Raw genomic sequence first — 22,857 nt, forward strand, 5'->3', positions numbered from 1 at the left:
GTTTACTTCCGGGGGAATCCCGCTAGTCGCGAATGACACGGTGCAGTGCGAGGTGGAGAGTGGTCGATAAATGTCTTTCAGGTATATAAACAACTCAGATCGAGGGAAAACTTGTGACTTCTTGTTGTCCTGCCCACAAGATATGATTTTACATTGGGAAAAAGACGTATAGGGCATAATGTCACGTGGAAGTTGAGACTCTGCGAGAAATGAGAGTGAATTGTCGCAGAGTGGCTTTTCTGATTTTGGTGGCATATTTCGTTATCTCGTGCTACACAGGATTTCTTTTGATCCAACGACGCAGGGCACGAGCAGCTTACGAATATCAACGTATACAAGGACTCACAGGTAAATATATCACTCTCGCCATCACTAAGTCTTGTTATCTAAAAAAATAAGGGGGGGGGGGGGGGTATTTTCACAGGTGAAAACTTAAGTTGGTCATCTTAAAAAAAAAAAAAAAAAAAGAGAAGAAAAAAAAAAAAACCAAAAAAAACAAAACCCCTGACTCTTTTACTCTTAAAATTCTAATACAAAATAACAATTTTATTGAATTTAATCAACCTCGGTGGGTTTGTATAGCTGTAGTCTAGATTTTAAGGTCAGTTACGTGTAGACCCTATATACGATGGTCATCATCAGATTAAGCATTGGTCAGGGTGCATTGTTATATGTAACTTTATGGACTTGGCGTTTTGCTCTGGGTGTAGGGGTAGAGATAAAAGCTGATTGACCTATAAATAATACCTCAGGGCTTAGTTAAAGGTTATGTCACACATCCTCTTTGTCCAAGTCAGAGGTATTTAAAGAGATTATTTAGTTGTTCAGTGCAAGATTACGAAAGTGTTTCCAATATACTACATTAAACATATTGAAAAGGGGATTTTTAAAAGAATGTTAACCTTTTAAAATTTGAAGAAGAAAGATCAAAATAATGGCTGACACTATTTTCAGTGACTTCGTAAAGTTCAATCTGATATGCACTATACACAAATGATTTCATTTATTATGGAGTTTCTATTTCAATTGATATAAGGCTTTGTCAATAGAAGAAACATAATATCGACCTCTGCAGCTCCCCTTCAGTTAATATTATGTTTCTTTGATTGATAAAATCCTGCACTCTGCAGTGTTTCCTGAAACAAAAACAAAAAAACAACAAAATATAGTATATAAATTATAATTAGATTTGAGTAAATTTGAGAAATTGTATCACTTTTTATGCTATTTACTGTAAATAACCAGAGACAAATGATGTGAAACATTCACACTGGGTGGACAATGTCTCATTCATAAAAAAGACGATTTTGTCTCTCTTTAAAGGCTTTTAGAATTTTTAGTTTTATGGGGGGCCAAAATGGCTGTTTAATATCACACTGTCCTTTAATGACAAAATGTTGAATTTTAGTGAATGTTCAGTTACAATTTACGCATATACAGTGATGGACTTCAGGGCCCCGAGAGTGTCTGAGCTGTATTCATGAATACATATATAGTTTTTAAATTCATCACAGTAAACAGCATGAGAAACGAGGGCAATTTGATGTTTAAGTGGAACTGTTTAGAAATTCTGAAATCTTAATGAAATATAAACCAATTGAGACAAGTGTGCAGCAAGCAATTGATCAGTATGTGGCTAAAGTTTTTAGGGAGGGGGTGGGGTTAAGGGTTGAAACAAGGGATCTGCAGTGTGTATAGATAAGATAAATTTATTCCAATTTTGGGCCCAGAGGGCATAACAGTAAGACATTTTATAAAGAAGGAAATTCAAAAAAGAAAGAAAGTTTACAACATTAACTACAGGTTACATATAGACTGCAAACTGCGTGTGGATGCAGCATGTTGGGGAAACAAGTACAAACATATATGAATTACTAATCATGTATATATACAAGTGGATGGACAGTATCAGTATTATACCAATATATGAATTATAAACTATAATGATTTTTGCAGTTTTAAAGCATCACTTCTTTTTCTGAAAGTTTGCACTAAATATTCGCTCAATTTGACAATTACTGGTTTGTCTTCATTAATCATCAACCAAGTAAATTTGTCCTTATTTGTTAGATAGATAAAATTTTTGTTGAGCTTGTATATACCATTAAAAAACATATTTCTCTCTTCAACATAGAATGGACAATCAGTAAGGAAATGAAATTCATCTTCAACACAATTAAGGTTACATAATTCACATATTCTTTTGTTTCTTTCTAAAGAAATCTTATGGCCAGAATTGGTTTTTGTAAATTCGTATCTTCCTCTTTCAATTCGAAGGTCATGTTCACTAATTCGAAATCTACATAGAGTTTTTCTTAATTCTAGGGATTCTAAAAATATATAACTTTCCATAGTAAAGTTTTCTTTATACGAAAAATATGTTGTGAGTTTTCCTGATTTCTGACCCTCTTCACGTCGTTTTGACCAGTAAAGTAAAAATTGTTTCCGTACCTGATTCTTCATTTGTTTTTTGAAAAATGAGAATTTGAGATTTTTACAATTGGGTACCAAAATGCCCATTTTTTCCTTAAAATAATTAACGTTTTTGTACCAACAATTTATATTATATGAATTCAGATTGATATTCTCTGTATAAGCACTGTATAACAGGGATGATTCTGGGCAATTCTCAAGTCTATGCCAATATAGTAAAATACTTTGGATTATAGAGCAGAACATAGGATATCTACCCAATTCAGAGATTATTGCAATATTAGTACTTCTTTTACCGGCACCCAGTAGATGTTTACAAAACTTAATATTCAGGTTTTCTACCTCCCAATTTATACATATTTATAGGGAGCATAGCAGATTGCCTTATGGTGTGTATATATATATATATATATATATATGCGATTTCATTTATCAATCACATTGGTCGAGTCTCCAGATTGCAAGGATTAAAATTAATTTTAAGTCAGAATTAACAAGATTATTAATTTTAAGTCAATATGACATCTTCAATGAATATAAATTGAACTGCATGTCTATAATTGCAGCTAATTAAAGTCTATACACCTAAAAAAAAAAATATGAATTAGTAAATATCTTGATCATCTGGGTAGATTAAGTATATTCTCTTTTCATAAATGCTGTACATAGTAAAGTTGTTCCTGTTTAATGAAGTTTTTTTTTGGTTTTGTAAACATTAATTGATAACATCTTTTGAGGCCATTGTTACTATGCAGGAAACAAGTTATCAACTGTTACTCTGTGATAACCATCAAACTGACATCACAATGAGCAATATAACCCCCTAATCAAATTGTTCAAGAAAGCAGTCACAGATATTTTCATGCATGGATGATTTCATGGCAGCATGCTGTGATGATGTTACAATCTAAACATGTTTTATTTTAATCAAACTAAAGATTTTTTCGACTTGCATGTAATTGTGCAAAGAGAATAGGGATTGATCAAATTGGTCATCTGAAGTAAAGCCAAATGAAATTAAAGTAAATAATTTATTGTTGTGATATGTGAATCAGTAATAATCTGTTTGGAATATTATGAGCTTTAAACTTAATTACTGCTGTCATCAAGCAAGATTAGTTAAAACAGTGTTTAATACTTACTGATATTTCACTCAAATCTGGGGGTGGGTGGGGTTAGTGCAGCGGTAGTCCACTGCCTTATGTTCGATCCTCGAGATTTGCATGTACACAAGAGGAGACATATATGTTATGGTGGTCACCCCTTCAGACACATTGGGTTCTCTCTGGGCTGGTCACCCCCCCCCCCCCCCCCCACCTCAAGTTAATAACCCCATCATCATGTGCAAAATCCTGTGCAAATTGAGAATAAGGACCCCAATTTAGGTCTCAGGCTTTCATTGGTTTTCCTGGTATTTGCCATTGAAACTGAGGATAGATTTATTTATTTCTGTTTCTAGTGTGACAGGTTTATTATGAGAGGCTGAAGGCACATTGGACACAGCTCCACACTGGAACTTCACACTGAACCAGGTCCAACAGTTCAAAGTCTAAAATAAGCAACATGAACCATGACAAGTTATTGTTTCACAAATGGAATGAATACAATACCCTGTGATTGGTGATGATGAACATGAGCATTTTATAATACCTTTGGAAGAGTTCTGGTCATTTTAAAAGATACAATTATCTCAGATAAAGCATTTAGCACTGACAGACACACCCACACACAACTGATAAATAATCAGAGCAGTCAGATTACAGACACTGCCATGATGCAGGGATATTGTTATTGGGCCATTAATTGTTGCAGCTGAGCCAGATCTTGTAGCAGCATGCAATTTAAATTACACAATTGAAAAGTTTATAGACATATAATTATTTCCAAATTATGTAACGTGCACTCCATGTCATTTTGCTGTAATGAATCATCCAGCAGGTTCCTCTTCTGTTATAGAGACGCTACATAATTTGTTTTGGTGCAAGGTTTATTCTGTCTGTTGTCATACTATTTTTGTGCATATGATATTTGTGGAATCATTATGTGTTGTATGTCATGCCCCATGAGGCCCAAATTTGGAATAAGAAATTATATTCTTTATGTAAATGTCATGCTTAAATCACAGCTCAAACTTTTTTGCAGCTATCTAAATACAAAGTAAGCACGATTTCAAAATTAAAATTAAAACTGAGGATTTAATTTAGCAATTTAATTTCAATTTATGATGTCCGTTATTTATGTAAATATTTACACTTAGCTGTCAGATTCACAGAGAGATAAATGAGAAGAAAGGTATGCGTACTATAGGGTTATTGAACTTATATATTGGTGAATATTGGCACGAGTTGGTTGTAAAAATGCACGAGCTTGTGTCTCAAATTGAGACATCACCATTGCTGGTGAAGGGCTGCAAAATCCAGGCCTATGCTCGGCACTGACGGCCTTTGAGCAGGGAGGGATCTTTATCATGCCACACCTGCTGTGACACGGGACCTCGGTTTTTGGGGTCTCATCCGAAGGACTGCCCGATTTAGTCTCCTTTTACGACAAGCAAGGGGTACTAAGAACCTATTTTTACCCGGATCCCAACGTGATAACTAACATTGAAGGTTGTCCCATACAATACTACTTTTCCTCATAGTACAAGTGCACATTATATACTACAGTGAAACCTAGCTATCTTACCCAACATGTACTTGGAGACAACTCGATAATAGTGAACCCCCAGTTGAAACCAAACTTCATTTTACATTAAAACATGGTTATAGTTAACCCCCCAGGGCCAGCAGAAAATAGTTTGTTTTAACCAAACTTCGTTATATCCATTTTCCTATCAAAGGAGAACAAATATCACTTTGCAATAGACTTGAATTCATTATAAGTGTGATCATTATAAGTGTGTTTTACTGTATATTGAGGACATTATTGGTATTGAAATTTTGGACATGGATTTCACAGTGAAACAGATTGATGTTAAATTAGACAATGTCCGCTTGGCTTCACTGTAAAAGTCATGAGATGGTTGTATCTTATGAGTGTACACTTTGAATTGCAGAGTTTTCAGATGAGCATGGAAACTACCTAGAGAACCCCGGCATCCAATCTCAGTACAGACATCAGTTCCAGAGAATCCTCTGGAACCTCGAGGATGATCAGAGTGTGGTTGCCATGGGAAACAAGACCAAGCCACAGTTTGTGGTTGAGATATGGGGGAAAGCTGCCATAAGTAAGTTTGAAGTCCCTTAATGGGTTCTGTGCACCTAGTGCATGTGTAACTGTCCGTTTAATACATGTATAATTGGACGACAATGTTTGTATTTGGATGCGTTCATTTGATATGCCAACAGGGAAACATTTTATTCAGTGGCCTCTGGGGAATATCAATGCTCTGATCTTAAACCAAAGGATGTTATATAATCTGCCCATATGAATATTGTGCTTGATTTTTATTTTTTTTTTCAAAATTGTTTGAATCTTCAGATGTGCGTATTTCTTCAGTGAATACTTTGTCATGGTTAGACATAATCTTTTATGTATGTGACGTATCATCAAGATCATCTTTGAAAAAAGTCATCCGTTTAAGGAGGTATGCTACACCGGAGAAATGTGATATGGATGTGTACAACAATTTTTTGAAATTGAAAACTTTCACATTTACATTATTAAGTCAAAAAAATGCAATTTTAGTACAATTAAAGCAATCTGAAAACAAATTAAAACCCCTGCTGGAATAGAACCCGCCATCTACAGTTCAGCATGCAGTCAACGTGCTTAGTACATGTATAACCTTACTGAACTAAGTTAGGCGATGATTTTTTTGAATGAATAGATAAATATTGCTGATCTGTATATTTTCATCCATGTTTTAAAGGGAAGTCAGCTATTATGACAATGTAAAGTACCTCCTTTAAAAAAAGAGGAATTTTTTGTGATAAAAACAGAAACATAGTGATGAAAATGATTGGACACTTATGACATTGTAGACCACAGTGATCGACTTTTGGTACTATTAGATATAGCAACATTCAGTGGTTATGATTAATCCATGGGATTTAAAGTCTTCATCATCCGATCAAATCTAAGCTCAATCCAATCAGTTTATCTTTGTGTGAGAAATTATGGTCACTCAGCTATCTATAGGTTTATTTTACATTGTATATCTCAATAAAATTTCGTCTTTTTTCACAGTGGTGGTAATAAAAAATTTAAAATCGTTGTGTATGAACTCTTGACCTTTGCTAATTGAAATCTTGAGTTTCATATACATATTCTTTTCTTTGACATGTGTATCTGGACTGTACCAGTGCACGGAGTTGTTCCAAAATTGAAATTCAGGTTCGAGGACTCGAGGGGCTTTAATATCATACATTCTTGACTTCTTGACTTAAGGGTCTTTAGAAAAGATCACAGAATAAAATAAAAGAAAAAATAGAGAGAGTGAATATGTTAGGGTAATGCATAACTCAGCAAAGGACGACAGCTTTCATTGAAGAACAAGTCAGAAGTGCCATGTTAACTCATTGATGTTGGCCAACAAGGAGATATCTAAAATCAAGGAAATATACAAGTCACATTTTTCATTCTGTGTATATAGGCCTATAAATAAAGATTTCCATGTTTTTTATATCACAATGGACCCGATAAATTAAACCCCGACCCTAGAATTTCTCTATAGTTGAAGATATCTTTAGATAAACATTGTTTTGGAAGTTGACACTCAAACTTATGGATACTGAGGTAATTGATAATTAACTACATGAAGTTAATTAAGAATGAAAAATGAGTCCCTCATACAAGGAGATGGTAGACCGAATCACTGTTTCATTGTACACTCTGAAAATAAAGTGTCAGGAAAAAATATACATCCTACCAACCTACCCTAAGTTTGTCTTGGATTCGGAAACCACAAAAAACGTTTCTGGCCTTATACCTTCATATTATGATTTACAAACAAAATTGAAGTTTTTTGGGTTTTTTTTTTCTGGCCTTGCTTTATGAAACAGAATGTCATTTTTGGGAGGTTTTCTACTGTGTCAGGTTTTTTTCCCACTGTGTAAAATGTTACTAGATATATCAGAGATTACAAGTAGATCAGATATTTCATGTACATAAGCACGGATTCTCCCACTCTATGAAGTATATTTCAAATTAATACATTAATTAACAGCTTTCTCAGACAAACAACTCGTGAAGCTACAGAGCCAATCCTATTGATCAAGTTTAAGCCAATATGTAAGTGATGTAAGAAAAAAAAACAAACACTAAAGTTTCTCTTCTACAACAGACATTAACACTTCTGACGGTATAATTGTGGAGAGAAAAAGATCGAGGATTTCCCAGGAGCTGGAGAGGTCTGATCAGGAATGACCACTGGGAATTTAAGCCTCTATTCCTGTGGCCTAGTTTTTGTAGTGTGCGGGAGAGACATGTTTGAAGAAAACACACCAAAAGTGTTTTGACTGTCAACTCGTTATTTCAAAAATACGTCTAAATCGAGATGCTTGATTTTTAATGACTCTGCGATTGATGACAGCAACTTCATTTTTAGGAAAAGCCGACTTAATGATCCTTCAGAAAGTCTTTTAATATCTTGCAGTGTTAGGAAATAACTTCAAGTTGGTTTTTTTTTTTTGGGGGGGGGGGGTCTTTGTACTGTGTTAGCTTGTACAGTTATTCAAGGATTTGAATAAAATGTGTACCTTTAAACACAAAGTACTTATCTACAGGTAATAAAACCATTTTCCCGGCCTTCCTTCCGCCCTCTCCTGGTTAATACAAACCTCCGGCTGGACACATGACATCTCCACCTTTTAACCTTATCACAGGGCGGACAGGTTCAATGTCTGTAACACTACCAATCTTTGTAATTCTGTTCAATTTAGATAATATTGTGGCCCTTGTGTAATTATGGAGTCCACAGCAATTTAACGGTCCTGTCGCGTTTGGCCATCATAGGTGTTCCCATGGTAATTGGCATGCCTGTAGAAATGTGTGTCTACCAGCTCCTCTGTCATAGACATTCACAATTACCATTAGTTAGGTACAGAGTTATGTTAGTCCCTGGGATCTGAATCCTTTAATGCTTGTTTATTCTATGTAACATTGATGATCAAACTTTTACGAATGATCAAGTTAATTCATGTGCTGGTCTGTTCAGGTGAGACTGGTGAATTCTGGATCAAAGTACCCAACACTGAGAGAAAGACAAAGGCGTGTTTGTGTGAAATAAATCTTTATAGAAATTATATCATTTCAAATGTTACACTCACTCCAAATTGTTCACTTAAATTGTACTGTAAAAACAAAAATTTTATAGATCATTATGAAGAATAAATTTCAGAAATTTAAAATTGTCAGGCAGAATCTAAAAGGATTTTTTCCCCATAGGAGAGCAATTATTATATAACTTTCACCCACTGAAGATTGATTTCTTAATTCTGGATGACATTATCAAATCCTAAAGTTTCAATAATTTTCATGGGCCGGGCCTATTTAATAGCCTATTTAATACTTCACGGTTTATCCAAAATGTATACATGCAGTTTAGTGGAGATCGACATAAATTCACAGACAACAAGCTTTACAGTGTACCATGTTGATCAACCAGTATACTTTGTAATTTCTTGGTTCTCATCAACCATGCAAACAACAGTGCTCAGGACACAAAGTGAACCTTCCATCCTTACTGCTTATATATAAATGTTCATCTGGGATCATACAATAATCCAAGGATATAATGTCCAAATGATTTAGAATTCATTTATAGCCATGGGAATGGGGTTTTTATTGAACCAATTAGGGCCATCTTCTTGCAGAAATTAATCAGGATGAAAGATAGGGCCAGGTAATGCCTGGAATATGTCAGTAGATTTGCATGTTGACGAGTTTAAGGCACTCTCATAATTCCTGATGGATTTTCGTCTTTTTCCTTGATGAAGTGGCTAAATTAGATTTTGAAGTGTGACAGTGGATGTAAGACTCTCCAAAATAAGGAGGAGAGAAAAGTCTATGCAGAAATAATGGGCCCTTAATACAATCATCAGCTTGGATCCTTCAGGTTTCCCTGAAAAATGGATGAGCTGCGGTGATGAGTGGTAATGGGAGATAATTATGCCGTGCAGAGTAGTGATAATACGGTGTAACATGGGTCCTTATATAATGATTAAAAAATAAAACTGAGAATTTTTTTTTTTTGAAAAAGGTTGCAATTTGTCATCTGAAAGAAGAAAATATCGGAAACGATCGAGATATCTTGGGAGTCTCTGATTTTGAAAATGAACTTGACATTCCACGTACAAGCAGTGTGTAGAAATTTTCTTTCGTGGACAGTATTTACAAAAACTAAGTCTTCTGTTCTCCTCATTCCAGTGTTTGGTGCATATATACTGTAGAATATCATTTAAATTCGTAGGGGCCAATTTTCGTGGATTGCTGAATTTTTACGGGTTCATGGGGATGTAATTTCGTGAATTTATATATTTGTAAGAAAGATAATTTAAAAAATAATAGTTGTCTTTATTCGTTGAGGATGTAAATTCGTGGGTGAGGGGTACCCACGAATTCCATGAAAATTGAGCCACCACGAATTCTAATGATTCCACACCATATGTTAATATTGTTTAAATTTTCTTTCATGACATTATCTCGTGCACCCACAGAACTAAATCGTAATGAACATACAGTTTTGCACGTTTTATTCACATACTGTCTAGCTGTCATGTGATGTCAGAAAATCCCGTCTCCTGGCACATTGAAAATCTACTAAAATCATTTACTAGGTAATTGGTCTCTGATGACAAATGATCATTTTTCACATCAGAAATTTGAGTCGTGGTCCAGGCACGAGTCCATGTTTCATCTTATTACACTATTCGCTAATGCTTATGGTTAGTAGTAATTTGATTTAGCGATTATGAACATTCAATTCTGATGTGAATGCAATATGATAGAATGCTTTTGTTTTTCCAGATTTTAGCTGATATATTGTGTTTTAAGTTTCATATTTTTATAGTTATCGAATCATGCATACACTCTAGACTGCTTCACTCATTAATGGTGTCACCTACATGTTTATGAATCTTTTACTGCCTGTACAGACCAATATAATGTTGTAAATATTACCGTGGCTATAAAACAGAATGTCGTTAAATGTCTGATATCTCACTTGGATGCGGACGTCATTAGAGGAGATGGAATACATTTCAGACTGATGAACATACAACTTTTACCGATCTGTCAATGAATAATAAAGGTGTCTGTTTCTGATGTGGACTTTGGCAATATGTAATAATTTCTCCTCCATGTAAAACTTCACACTGGAGGAGTTTTTTTCCAATAACTCCGGACTATTATTACAGCGCTGCTAATTTGTTGGAGCAACTTTGTATAAAGTGATGAAATATACCAAGCTCATGAAGAAAAGGTCAGAGAAAGCCATAAATCGCCAAAAACAAATTACATTCTCTCATTGGGTGTCTGTATTTGAAATAATTAGGGAACGGTGTGATGCAACGCTATGTTTTTCATTACCGTATTACAGACACCCCGTAGTGTGTTGCTGATATAGCCGGTGTTATGTCACTATCATGCTCCTCTGTATCTTATGAAATGCAATATCAATATTGTTATTTACACAGAAGCTGCACGATTGTTTTCTTTGAGAGTAAATTCTCAGATTTCTGTCAAAATTATTGACGTTTCCCCATGATTGAATGAGCTACTGTGATAGTTAGGGAAAGGGGCACCTGCCACTCAAAGTTAGGGTTCGCTGGGGGCCACGTATATTTAATCAAATCCATTCTCATCTTGCAAATTATTGAGTATTGGGGAAATCTGAATCTAAATGCTACAGTAATTCCAGTCTCAACTCTCTTCAACAGGAATCTTTCGATTTCTGACAAGAATAGAAAGTATAGCCAATACAGATGTATGAAGAAAAGTTCATTAAAATTGTCCATTATGATATCGAATGTTGCATATATAAAAGGGTTGTATGTCTATATAAGCACATGCTTAATTTTAGAAATCACAAGCCATTATATTTAAGTCAATAAACCAAATAAAAAGTTGAAAAATTAAAGGACCTTAAACTCATTCAGATATACTTAGCTTGCATTTTACAAAGATTGATATTTCAAAGAAAAATTATCTCCTTGAATAAACCAACAACATAAAACAAATTTTCCTTTGAAACCATCTTTATTTTTGCATTATTCACAAATTCTTACTTGAAAATCAATGGCTAACCATTATACCCCAAAAATTTAAATTTAAATTTTTCAAAAATGTCTTTTTATTGGTGTATTTTATGTATTAATGACTGGGTATACAGTGTTATTTAATCAAATAATGCTAAATCCCATGTAATTTTAACACAGCAAAATCCTACTTCTGCATTATTTGATGTGTACAGTATCTTGGGTAACCTATGACCTTATAAGGATATCCTGGCAACACAACTTCTTACTCCATTAAACTCTTAGACTATATGTGTACTGCAGGCACAGTTCCTATCAGTCACATTGAAAAACTCCTCTGGTAGATACCTCCTTTTATAAATATTGTTTAGAATGGATTTTTTTTGTCCCCACATAACTCCATATCCCAACCATTTTCTACCGTTATTATTAAATCACAAGAAAACTAACATTAGGAGGTTAACATTGCTCTCAAAATTTATAGGCCTTTATATTTATAGCCTGCATCATTTACCATGCAGTAGTTGGACATACAAAAATGTACCCAGTACTTCAGGAGCTATAAACAAGATATTTCGGGGATTTCCCCAGATGTCACATGACTGATAAATTAGAAACTCTTTACAGAAGATTTTTAAGTATTGTAAAATATTTCATCAACAATTTCAAAGTTTGATATAATTGTTGATTATGAAGTAGAGGAACTGTAAAATTCCCGTGAGTGATGACATTAACTGAAGAAATTCCATCGAGACATCATTTGGAAATCCTACTCCTTAAGCAAGGGAAGTAACTCATGCTTAATTAAGCTTAGTAAAACAAAATACCTCCCTAGGGTACCATCATGATCCATATCTAAAAATTCTGGGCTAATGAAATCTGAAGATGGATATTATCTGATATTTCTTATAACCTATAGGTGTCAGAGTTTTCTATGGGAGCAAGCTTAAGGTGAATTGGGGTACATTTGTGGCCCAACAGAAGTATTGTGTTCTAAAAGATCTTAAGTTATATGAATGTTCTCTTTTGACATACAAATTAAGATTAATTATAGCAATCGTTGGACAGTTTACATTCATAAAGAGGGAGTTGCATGAATGCCAGCTAGGAAATGGGTACAATATGTCTATTGTGCAGTAAGAGTGCAGGTCCCTAAATCAGGAGGCGGGCACTGGCACTTTCTTTTCCATAAGGCCTGTAATTTACAACAAAATTACTGTTTTGCATGTGAAAAGTTCACATTGAAGCTTTGGATTGTAATTGAGGATAATTTATTGCATGGTTTTTGTGGAGATGTTTAATGATGGATACAGAGAATGCATAGTTGATAGACTGCCTCGTAAAATAAATGATCAAGAACTTATCATTATTAGAATATAATAATTATTTACTCTAACCTCAAATTCGATACAATACAATGTAATGTACTTTTTAAGGTATTACGTGAGTAAACTCAGGTGACCTATTGCAATTGGTCAGTTGTGCGTTAACAATTGAACATTTTTAACTTCTTGATAACTCATGCTATTCCAATACTTTTCAAATTTGGTATGAAGTATTTTTAGGACAAAGGTGACATAACTTGAAAATATCGGGAATCCTGCACCCCCAGGCCTTGGGGGCAGGAGAAAAACTGCCAAAATTTGACCAATTTTCAAAAATCTTTCCTTATAACTACAGCTGTATGAAAATGAAACTAAATGCATTGTGATGAAGAGCAGGAACATCTCTAACAAACTTGTAAATTTCATGATCCCTGGGGTAGAGGTTCTGACTTCAGGGCAGGACCAAACTTGGTATAAAGTGTTTATGTGTAAAACATTAGAAAAACCATCTAGATATGCAGAATAGTATTTTTTTCTTCTAGATTTCATAGCCCTTGGGACTTAAATGATACTTTTAACTAACACTCCGGTGAATGATAAGGCTTGTGGGCCTCTAAATGTTTGGTTTTGCCTTAAGGTAGTTCCACCCTCATGTGACTTTTTTCTTCTAGATTTCATAGCCCTTGGGACTTAAATGATACTTTTAACTAACACTCAGGTGATCGATAAGGCTTGTGGGTCTCTAAATGTTTGGTTTTGCCTTAAGGTAGTTCCATCCTCATGTGACTTATCAATATTAATGGTTCAAAGTGTAAAAATTACATGGACATATGTATCTATGTATGCGTAAAAATGAATATGAATTTCTGTTTGACATATTATTAATTCATGTACATATGTATTGAAATTGATATCTGAGAACAGATTGTGTCTTTTTTTTCTAGCTCTTAATTAATTTTGAAGATCCAAAAATCACTTTGAAATTGCTAAACAATAGTTTTTTCTGCTTAGTACATTGTGCACTAGGGCACGAAAAATGTTCCTGCCAAGTTTGCTCCATATAAATTTATAAACATTGTAAATATATTTTATTTAGTAAATGCATGATATTTGGTATTTGCAAGCAGATCTATATTGTATATAATCACTCTTTGAAGGTCTCTATCTGTGGCAGCACATCTTTGATGCGGAGCTGGGACCTCGCATGGGAGGAGTCTGGAGCTACGGGACCAAGAGATTCCAAAACATAGAGTTCAGGTAAATATAGAGCCCGGGGAATATGTAGAGCCCGGGGAATATGCAGAGCCCGGGGAATATGTAGAGCCCGGGGAATATGCAGAGCCCGGGGAATACACAGAGCCCGGGGAATACACAAAGCCCAGGGACACCGATCCCAAGGAATATGCAGAGCCCCGGGCACACACAGAGGCCCAAAATTGTACAGTATAGTACAAGTGTATTTAATGGCTGCATTATCATAATGGTCTTAATGATATTTGCACTATCCTGTTTATATAATAGGTGCTAGTGTTGTGTGTACATTAGATGGACCTCTCTGCAGGTGGTCTATTGAATTAATTCGATCAGTAAAAAGAAATTCTAGTATTCTCAGAGACCTTTAGGTGTTCTTAAAAAAATTTGATGTTTAGCAAATACTTGCTGTAAACCAGCTTTTATTTACATCGCTCTTTATTATTTTATTTTGCAAATTAACAAGGATCAACTGCTTTGCGGTGATTAATTTTCGTGACAGAGATAATTTTAAACAAATAAGAGAAACATTGAAGGACTGGTTCACGGCAATTCAAAGAAAGAAGTATTTGGGATGATGAGGTTCTTGCAAAATTCACGATAATTTCTTGGACATGAATACACGTTTGTTCACAGTATTAGCATATAATTACTCTGATTCATTTCATATCGTATAACCTTCTAAAGATCAGTCTGTGAATCTACGTAGATTTGAAAGTATTTCGTATTTAGATTGAGGACGGGACCAGGTGTTACTCCTTCAAAGGTGCCAAAAGACACCCAGAATCTCGTGCTGACCCTCAACGTCCGAGACTTCACCAAGATTGACCCTGCCAAGGCCTGGCTGGACGCCCTAGCTGGTTTTCCGCAGCTGAAGAATGTGGCAGTGATATTGCTGGGTAACGAACAGTGCGACAACGAATGGATTAAGCCATACTTAGTGACCAACAAAGGACCAGTCAAGTGTGTGTTTGTTGTTTATGATAGCCCAGATGTCGACAACAAAATATTCTATCAGTGGCCGTTAGGTGTTGCCACGTAAGTTACATGTACAATTATAATGTCCGAAAATTTACAGCGTTTTATAATTAAGCATCACATTTAAATTCATTCGCAGGTAAAAACTTTATGTTGATATTTTAGATTAGAGAACTTTTGTACATTTTAGATATAGGAATTTTCCTAAAGTTAAAAGTGCCTTCATTCCAACCTCCATACAAAGAAAACACATGTGTAACTACATGGGGACAATTTACGTCAATTCTTCACGTCAGGTGCTTCTAGATTTATTAACCACCCCAAAGATGAAGGACAGGTGTTATGTCAAAGTCCGGCACAAGTAAGTACAGTCCAGCACGAGTAAGTACTGTCCAGCACCAGTAAGTATAGTCCAGCACCAGTAAGTACAGTCCAGCACCAGTAAGTACAGTCCAGCACCAGTAAGTACAGTCCATCACGAGTAAGTACAGTCCGGCACGAGTAAGTACAGTCCAGCACCAGTAAGTACAGTCCAGCACCAGTAAGTACAGAACAGCACCAGTAAGTACAGTCCGGCACCAGTACGTACAGTCTGGCACAATTAAGCAACAGTCCGGCATGAATAAGTGCAGTCCAGCACAAATAAGTACAGTCCGGCATGAATAAGTGCAGTCCAGCACAAATAAGTACAGTCCGGCATGAATAAGTGCAGTCTGGCACAAATAAGTACAGTCCAGCATGAATAAGTGCAGTCCGGCACAAATAAGTACAAGTGAGGCTCTTGTTTAAGAAGAATCAATGTAGGTGGCTGATCATGCTTTGCAATGCTCAGCGAGTAAGCCTAGTGAAGTGCGACTGGTTGTGGGATTTGGATGATTGAAATTCACCAGAGCAAGTGATTAGAGTTTTGATATGACTCGCGGAAACTAGAAGCATTAAGGAAATTAAAGTCTGTCAATTTTAACGTCGAGCATCTCTTTTTATATCTGACAATATTCTGTCTTTTCAGATGGTTACCGGATGAGACAGAGCATTCCCGTGATAATTACCTTAAAGTATTAGCACACAGTGACCTAACTTTTAACCCTGTGGGGATGAATGCAGAATGTTACCGAATATATGAAGCGTTGTCTTACGGATCCATTCCAGTCATAGAGGATGTTCTCACCCCAGGGAATTGTGGGAATTCATCGGGATTTTCCGTTAGTGCTCCGCATCGATTGTTAAAAGCAGAAAAAGCACCTGTGATATTTATAAAAGACTGGCAGAAGGATCTCCCTTCCATTCTTGATAAAGAGGCCAATATGACTCTAGAGCAGAAATCCAAACGCAGAAAAGATGTGTTATTGTGGTACGAGAATTTTAAGGCCAAAATGAGGAAACATTTTGTTTCAGTGATTCAGGAAAAATTCTTTGGTGTCGATCAGTTTTTATGACTTATATGTTGATTCTGTTTTCCGTGGTACTGTAACTTAAGAAAAAAAATTTCAATTTTGAAAATACATAAGGGCATGAACTGTGACGGTTTATGACAACAAACTTCATGAAGTGTTAGTGCCTCATGAAAAGTACACTGTCGTGAAACGTTACTGTAAATTCATACTCTCGTGTGTTTTTAAAACATAAAAAAATAATTAATTTTTTATATTTACAGTTTACTTTCATTTCTGTTGGAATATTCCCAGCTGTTAAAATATTCTTACTATATTTATCAATGCGCACATTGTTCACATTCATGAGAAAATGGCCATCATTTCAATTGGTGACAATATCTGAAGTAAAAACACTGGAAATGTTAATTGATATATATAATAGCTTTGGTACAGAAAGTTTAGTTACCATGGTTATCTATATTCTGTTTAAGTATAAAAAGGAGAGTATCTCCTTTGACTTTGTGAGATGTCCATATCAGCCTTGTATGTGTACGACTTCTGTATGTTTCATTCATTGATACCACAAACTGGAGGAGTAGGATAAAAGTAGTTACAGAGAGCAAATTTTTCCCACGAACATCATGATCCATATGCACCTAACTGTTTGTATCATTTTTCTTATGTGTTGTCCAGTTCATAGTTGAGGATTTTTTCATGGTGCAATAAATGATTGTCATTATTGAAATGTTAACCATGCAAATCCGCAAACATAATAAGCTGCAGAGCAGGGGAGAAGCTAACATCATTCAAATGTTTGATAGCTACATGTTATGGTTTTCAAAATATATGTTGACGTTATTATGCTACATATATGTATACATATGTATATAAAATCTGCGACACAATGAACAAAGGTTGTTGAAACGTATATATGTAGTATATATATATATTTACATGATCTTTAGATTTAAAGGCAGCTAAACCTGTGATTGTTTTCTTTAGTTACATGATTTAACTTCAATCTATATTCGTAAGACATAGATTAAACATTTTTAAGTACATTTAACCAATTTCTGATGTTCTGTAGAATTTGTTTCGGGGCCAGATTCACAAAAATGTTAAAACTCCATTAAACATGTAAAGTACTGTGTATCTAAACATGCAAACAAAGTACATGTTGATTTCAGTAACTGTGTTTTGCAGTGGAATTTTTAGCAAGACGCAAATTTAGCGATTTTTCCATAAAAATGGGTATATATATTTAACGAGAGCTAATTTTAGAAATCTATAATTCTAGGAAAGATAACTATTACCTCTGATATGGAATAAATTGTTAGCAATAGTCAATTTTAGCGATCTCATCACTCTCGCTAATAATGCCAAAATTAAATCCTCGCTAAAAATTCTGTTCATACAGTATGGTGAATACAAAGAGTGAAAATGAAGCATTGTGAAAAGTTGAGTTTCAACTAACATGTGAGTTATTAAGTCTGTTCAGATGTATTTTGTGAAATTAAATGCATGTACATGTTATATAAAAGTGGACATATGGTGTTATGTGGTCAAGTGCTGATTTATGATGTGCATGTGTGTGTGCGTGCGTGGATTATGAGCAAACTGGGTTTTATTATGCATGCACATGCCAAATTGTTGATATGCATGCATTATAGGATAAATATGAATGTGTACTAGGGGAAATAACTCTTCATATTGCCAAAAATTTACAAAGGTTGTAGGTATATATACTGTTTTGACATGATTAAGTATTGTGTATGTTTTTTTAAATGTGTAAATATCACTTTTAAATTATGTATCTCAATTCATTTTCGTTATACTGGCCTCAGAGAAATGATGATTTTGTGATATATGATTTTAAAAATCATTGTGATTTATGATGTCAGATTGATTTGTAGAAATAATTGTCTTCAATATCAAATATTTTGAATCGCGATCAGATTTGACTGGTGGTCACATTTGACTTGTGGTCATGCACATTTAACTTGTGGTCAGTTTACCCTAATATTATTTTTCATCATCGGTAGCATCACCCAGATCCGATACTTTTCCAGAGACAGGCATTTACAGTGTAACCTCTCTAAATCAGACACCTGTACCCAAACTTTTTAACAGTTTAACGACATCTGAAATAAGAGATCTTCCATCAGTATAACATATTTTCAGTTGGTACAATCATGATTTGACTGGATATATCCAATTTTCAAATTTGTATACCGAGGGGCATGCTAGAGATAAAAAGATATGAGCACAAAATTAAGGAGTCTTTTTCTTTTATATTCAGCTCCTTCTGTTTTTAGTTTGAAATTGTAATGATGAAAACTGACAGACCCAGCAACCCCAAAATATATCAGAGAATTATACAAATATATCGGAGAATTATACAAATATATCGGAGAATTATACTTGTAGGTTACAGACTGTGTATGGGAAAATATGACGGCCGAGTTTTTTTGGCACCGAGCTTGCGAGGTCTACGCGACAAAAAACGAGGTCGTCATATTTTCCCATACAAAGTCTATAACCTTTTTATTAAATACTTTAAATTTTATTTAGACACTAACATTAATTTTATTTTTAACAGTTTCTTTATTGGTTTAACTGAGTAAAAGATGAAAAACACGAAAAATTTGAAAATTAATGGCGTAGTTCCAGCTTGTGTATTGATTGTGACGAAATGTTTGCGGGCCGGAATGTTTCCGGCCATATATCGTGTGATATATGCCGGTAAACTTTCAAAGAAAAAAGAAGAGATGAAATTGAAAGTATATAATAAGTCTAAAAGTATCAGAGTATCATTATATTATACATGTTTTCAGTAATTAATTGTGATATTATTTTTTGAACCGGTTTGCTAAAACATATGTATTCCATGCAATTCAAAACTCTTTACAAATTCTTTATATTCAACATGATAACATTCTCATTCAGAGATGTTCATTTTAAACCATCAAGACCAAATTTCATCACTTAGTACAGTGTATTGGAATGTTGTACTTTATTTGCAACACTTACACCTATTTATATAAAGGTTACATTCATCTAAAACGCTGTACAATTTCTTAGATGCAACGTGGAATTGATTTAGATAGGTTACCCTGTATCAGTATCATCAGAATTAGGTTAGACTGTATCAGTATCATCAGAATTAGGTTAGACTGTATCAGTATCATCAGAATTCGGTTAGACTGTATCAGTATCATCAGAAATAGGTTAGACTGTATCAACTTCATCAGAGTTAGACAGGTTACACTGTACTTATATAATGTGGAGGTATCTGGAATTTAGTTTGGTGGTGGATCCAAGAGAATTAGGGACAACCTCCAGGGTTAGTGTTTTACACAAATCTTTTAATTTACAACCATTTTGATTTTTTGGACAGTTTTTGTCACGTATCAAATTTTAAACTGCCAAAATCACTATAGTCATATCGGACTGGTTGTGAGGATTAAGAATGCATAGGACTTGTTGTGTGTATAAGAATTTCATAAAAAGGTGCTTTCTCAATATATTCATTATTCCATTCATGAGGTGATTATTGCTATGATGAAACTGTACATTGTATATATCTATTTATGATGTCATTCTTTCTATATAATGAAATTGTACATTATATAATATCTATTCATGACGTCGTTATTTCTAGGATGAAATTGTACATTGTATAATATCTATTCATGACGTCGTTATTTCTAGGATGAAATTGTACATTGTATATATCCATTTTGGAGGCTGATTTTGTCTCACTGCAGTTTACATATCTGTTATAATGATTTTTTGAAAATAATATGTATTGATGATTTATTTCTGAAAGTGTTCAAAATATTATGGCTTTGTTGAGACACTGTGTAGATAACGGAAGAATACGGGGAGGTGTAATTATTCAGCCTCTCTCTGGTATAGGTTGAAGTCGTTGTACTTTGTTTATTTTCCCATTTCTCTAAGTCTATACCCGATGAATTGGGCATGTTACAAATTTTAGCTGTCCACAATGGAAACATTCCTTTTCACAATATGGCTTGGAAAAATTAATCCTCCAACTTTGTGGCATCAACATTTTAGGTGGCACCACTGCACCAGTTGTCAATGCATGGGTTTAATATATGGCTTACTTGATTATGATAAAATCCAGCCAAATCGAACTAAGCCAGGGATACCCGGCTACGCACTAAGAATTAAGTGACCCAGCTACAGTAATGAAAATGTTGATGACTTTCTATTATATAAAAAAAAAATTGGCATACAAAAAGGCCAGCACTTTAACAAATGTTTATTTCACCAGCGTCCCTGGATTAAAAACATTTTGTCTTAGAATGCTATAACGTGAATTCAATCTAATGTATTCTGGTCATGCACAACAGCAGCGCCCTCGTCTGGAATTCTGGACTCGTTTTGTCAACTGTCCACATTTTTCAGAGAAGGAAATTAAAGTTTGGCAGCCAGAGAATGGTTTCGACTTGATGCAATAAATATGTTTAGATTTACAAAATGTATGGTGCATTCTCTCCTATAGTTGCTGTAATATTACATCCATTAAGTTTAGAGATTTTACCCCAAATGTATATGTTCACAGAGAAGAATGTAGCTGGTAGTTGTTATATATAAAGTCCATTAGAAATGACTTACAAGTTTGTACAGTATTCATATCTCATTTTTGTGGTTAGTTTTCCATCACAAAGAGGAATAAAATGTGATAAAAGAAACAAATCTTGTTATTTTATGTTCATAATTTTTCTTGTATTCTGTGCTTACACAAAAAACTGTAGACAGAAACTCATACTGTGCCTGATATCAGTGTGGGGTCTTAATAAAGGTCTAGTAATGGGGTCCTAATAAAGGTGTTTTGATTGGTGTGGGGTCCTAATAAAGGTGTTTTGGTTGGTGTGGGGTCCTAATAAAGGTGTTTTGGTGTGGGGTCCTAATGAAGGTGTTTTGATTGGTGTGGGGCCCTAATAAAGTTGTTTTTATGTGGGGTCCTAATAAAAGTGTTTTGATTGGTGTGGGGTCCTAATAAAGGTGTTTTGGTGTGGGGTCCTAATGAAGGTGTTTTGGTGTGGAGTCCTAATGAAGGTGTTTTGATTGGTGTGGGGCCCTAATAAAGGTGTTTTGATTGGTGTGGGGTCCTAATAAAGGTGTTTTGGTGTGGGGTCCTAATGAAGGTGTTTTGGTGTGGGGTCCTAATGAAGGTGTTTTGGTGTGGGGTCCTAATGAAGGTGTTTTGGTGTGGGGTCCTAATGAAAGTGTTTTGGTGTGGAGTCCTAATGAAGGTGTTTTGATTGGTGTGGGGTGCTAATAAAGGTGTTTTGGTGTGGGGTCCTAATGAAGGTGTTTTGGTGTGGGGTCCTAATGAAGGTGTTTTGGTGTGGAGTCCTAATGAAGGTGTTTTGATTGGTGTGGGGCGCTAATAAAGGTGTTTTGGTGTGGGGTCCTAATGAAGGTGTTTTGGTGTGGGGTCCTAATGAAGGTGTTTTGATTGGTGTGGGGTCGTAATAAAATATTCAATTTGATGGAATGACAAGTTTTTGTGTGGGACCCTAAGAAATGTAATGTGGGTTTCTGTGATTCCTTTAGCAGTGCATAAAACAAATGTGTACAGCTGTATCACTCAGGATGTATATCGTTCTCCATTCTGATCGCTCTGTATTACTCGGGACGTATATCGTTCTCCATTCTGATCGCCCTGCATTACTCGGACGTATATTGTTTTCCATTCTGATCGCCCTGTATTACTCTGGACATATATTGTTCTCCATTCTGATCGCCCTGTATTACTCGGGACGTATATCGTTCTCCATTCTGATCGCCCTGTATTACTCGGGACATATATCATTCTCCATTCTGATCGCCCTGTATTACTTGGGACGTATATCGTTCTCCATTCTGATCGCTCTGTATTACTCGGGATGTATATCGTTCTCCATTCTGATCGCCCTGCATTATTCAGACATATATAGTTCTCCATTCTGATTGCCCCGCATTACTCTATGGAGTGCCAAATTAAAATAAACTCAAATAATTGAAGATATCTTCAATTATTTGAAGATATCATCATTTCATTTGATGCACGCAACAATTGAATTAAAGATCTCTTCAAATAATTAACGATACATGTATCTTCAATTCTGAATTATTGCGCGCATTAATTGAATTCATGATAGTATTAATTCTTCAGCTGAATTGGTGCGCGCACGCTTTAATTGAATTAATGATCTCTTCAAATGAATTAATGATATCAACAATTGAATTGATGCACGCTACAATTCAATTGAAGAGAGCAATAATTGA

The 22,857-nt window shown here is 34.9% G+C and overlaps 1 protein-coding gene across 2 annotated transcripts; it reads left to right on the plus strand.

Moving 5' to 3' along the window:
• On the plus strand, window positions 1-21,279 carry LOC125654020 (ribitol-5-phosphate xylosyltransferase 1-like). 2 transcript variants are annotated; one of them, XR_008796942.1, is made up of 7 exons: window positions 1-348; window positions 5,489-5,659; window positions 14,113-14,212; window positions 14,939-15,244; window positions 15,375-15,545; window positions 16,194-19,694; window positions 19,725-21,279. XR_008796942.1 is itself a non-coding variant. In XM_048883763.2 (6 exons), the coding sequence occupies exons 1-6, from the start codon at window positions 210-212 to the stop codon at window positions 16,618-16,620; spliced, it is 1,314 nt and encodes a 437-aa protein (XP_048739720.2). In that variant the 5' UTR covers window positions 1-209; the 3' UTR covers window positions 16,621-21,279. The 2 variants fall into 2 exon arrangements, 1 of the variants encoding a protein (XP_048739720.2); XM_048883763.2 differs by having other exon boundaries at window positions 16,194-21,279.
• Window positions 21,280-22,857: the final 1,578 nt, after the last annotated feature.

Source organism: Ostrea edulis, chromosome 7, assembly GCF_947568905.1.
Source record: "Ostrea edulis chromosome 7, xbOstEdul1.1, whole genome shotgun sequence".
Taxonomy (NCBI): Eukaryota; Metazoa; Mollusca; class Bivalvia; order Ostreida; family Ostreidae; genus Ostrea; species Ostrea edulis.

What these genes read in the sequence shown, in the direction of transcription:
- LOC125654020 (XM_048883763.2), top strand. Translation starts at nt 210, where the DNA reads ATGAGAGTGAATTGTCGCAGAGTGGCTTTTCTGATTTTGGTGGCATAT. An exon ending in ATGGGGGAAAGCTGCCATAA is followed by an intron (nt 5,660 to 14,112) that starts GTAAGTTTGAAG and finishes CACTCTTTGAAG; the next exon opens with GTCTCTATCTGTGGCAGCAC. An exon ending in TATGTCAAAGTCCGGCACAA is followed by an intron (nt 15,546 to 16,193) that starts GTAAGTACAGTC and finishes CTGTCTTTTCAG; the next exon opens with ATGGTTACCGGATGAGACAG.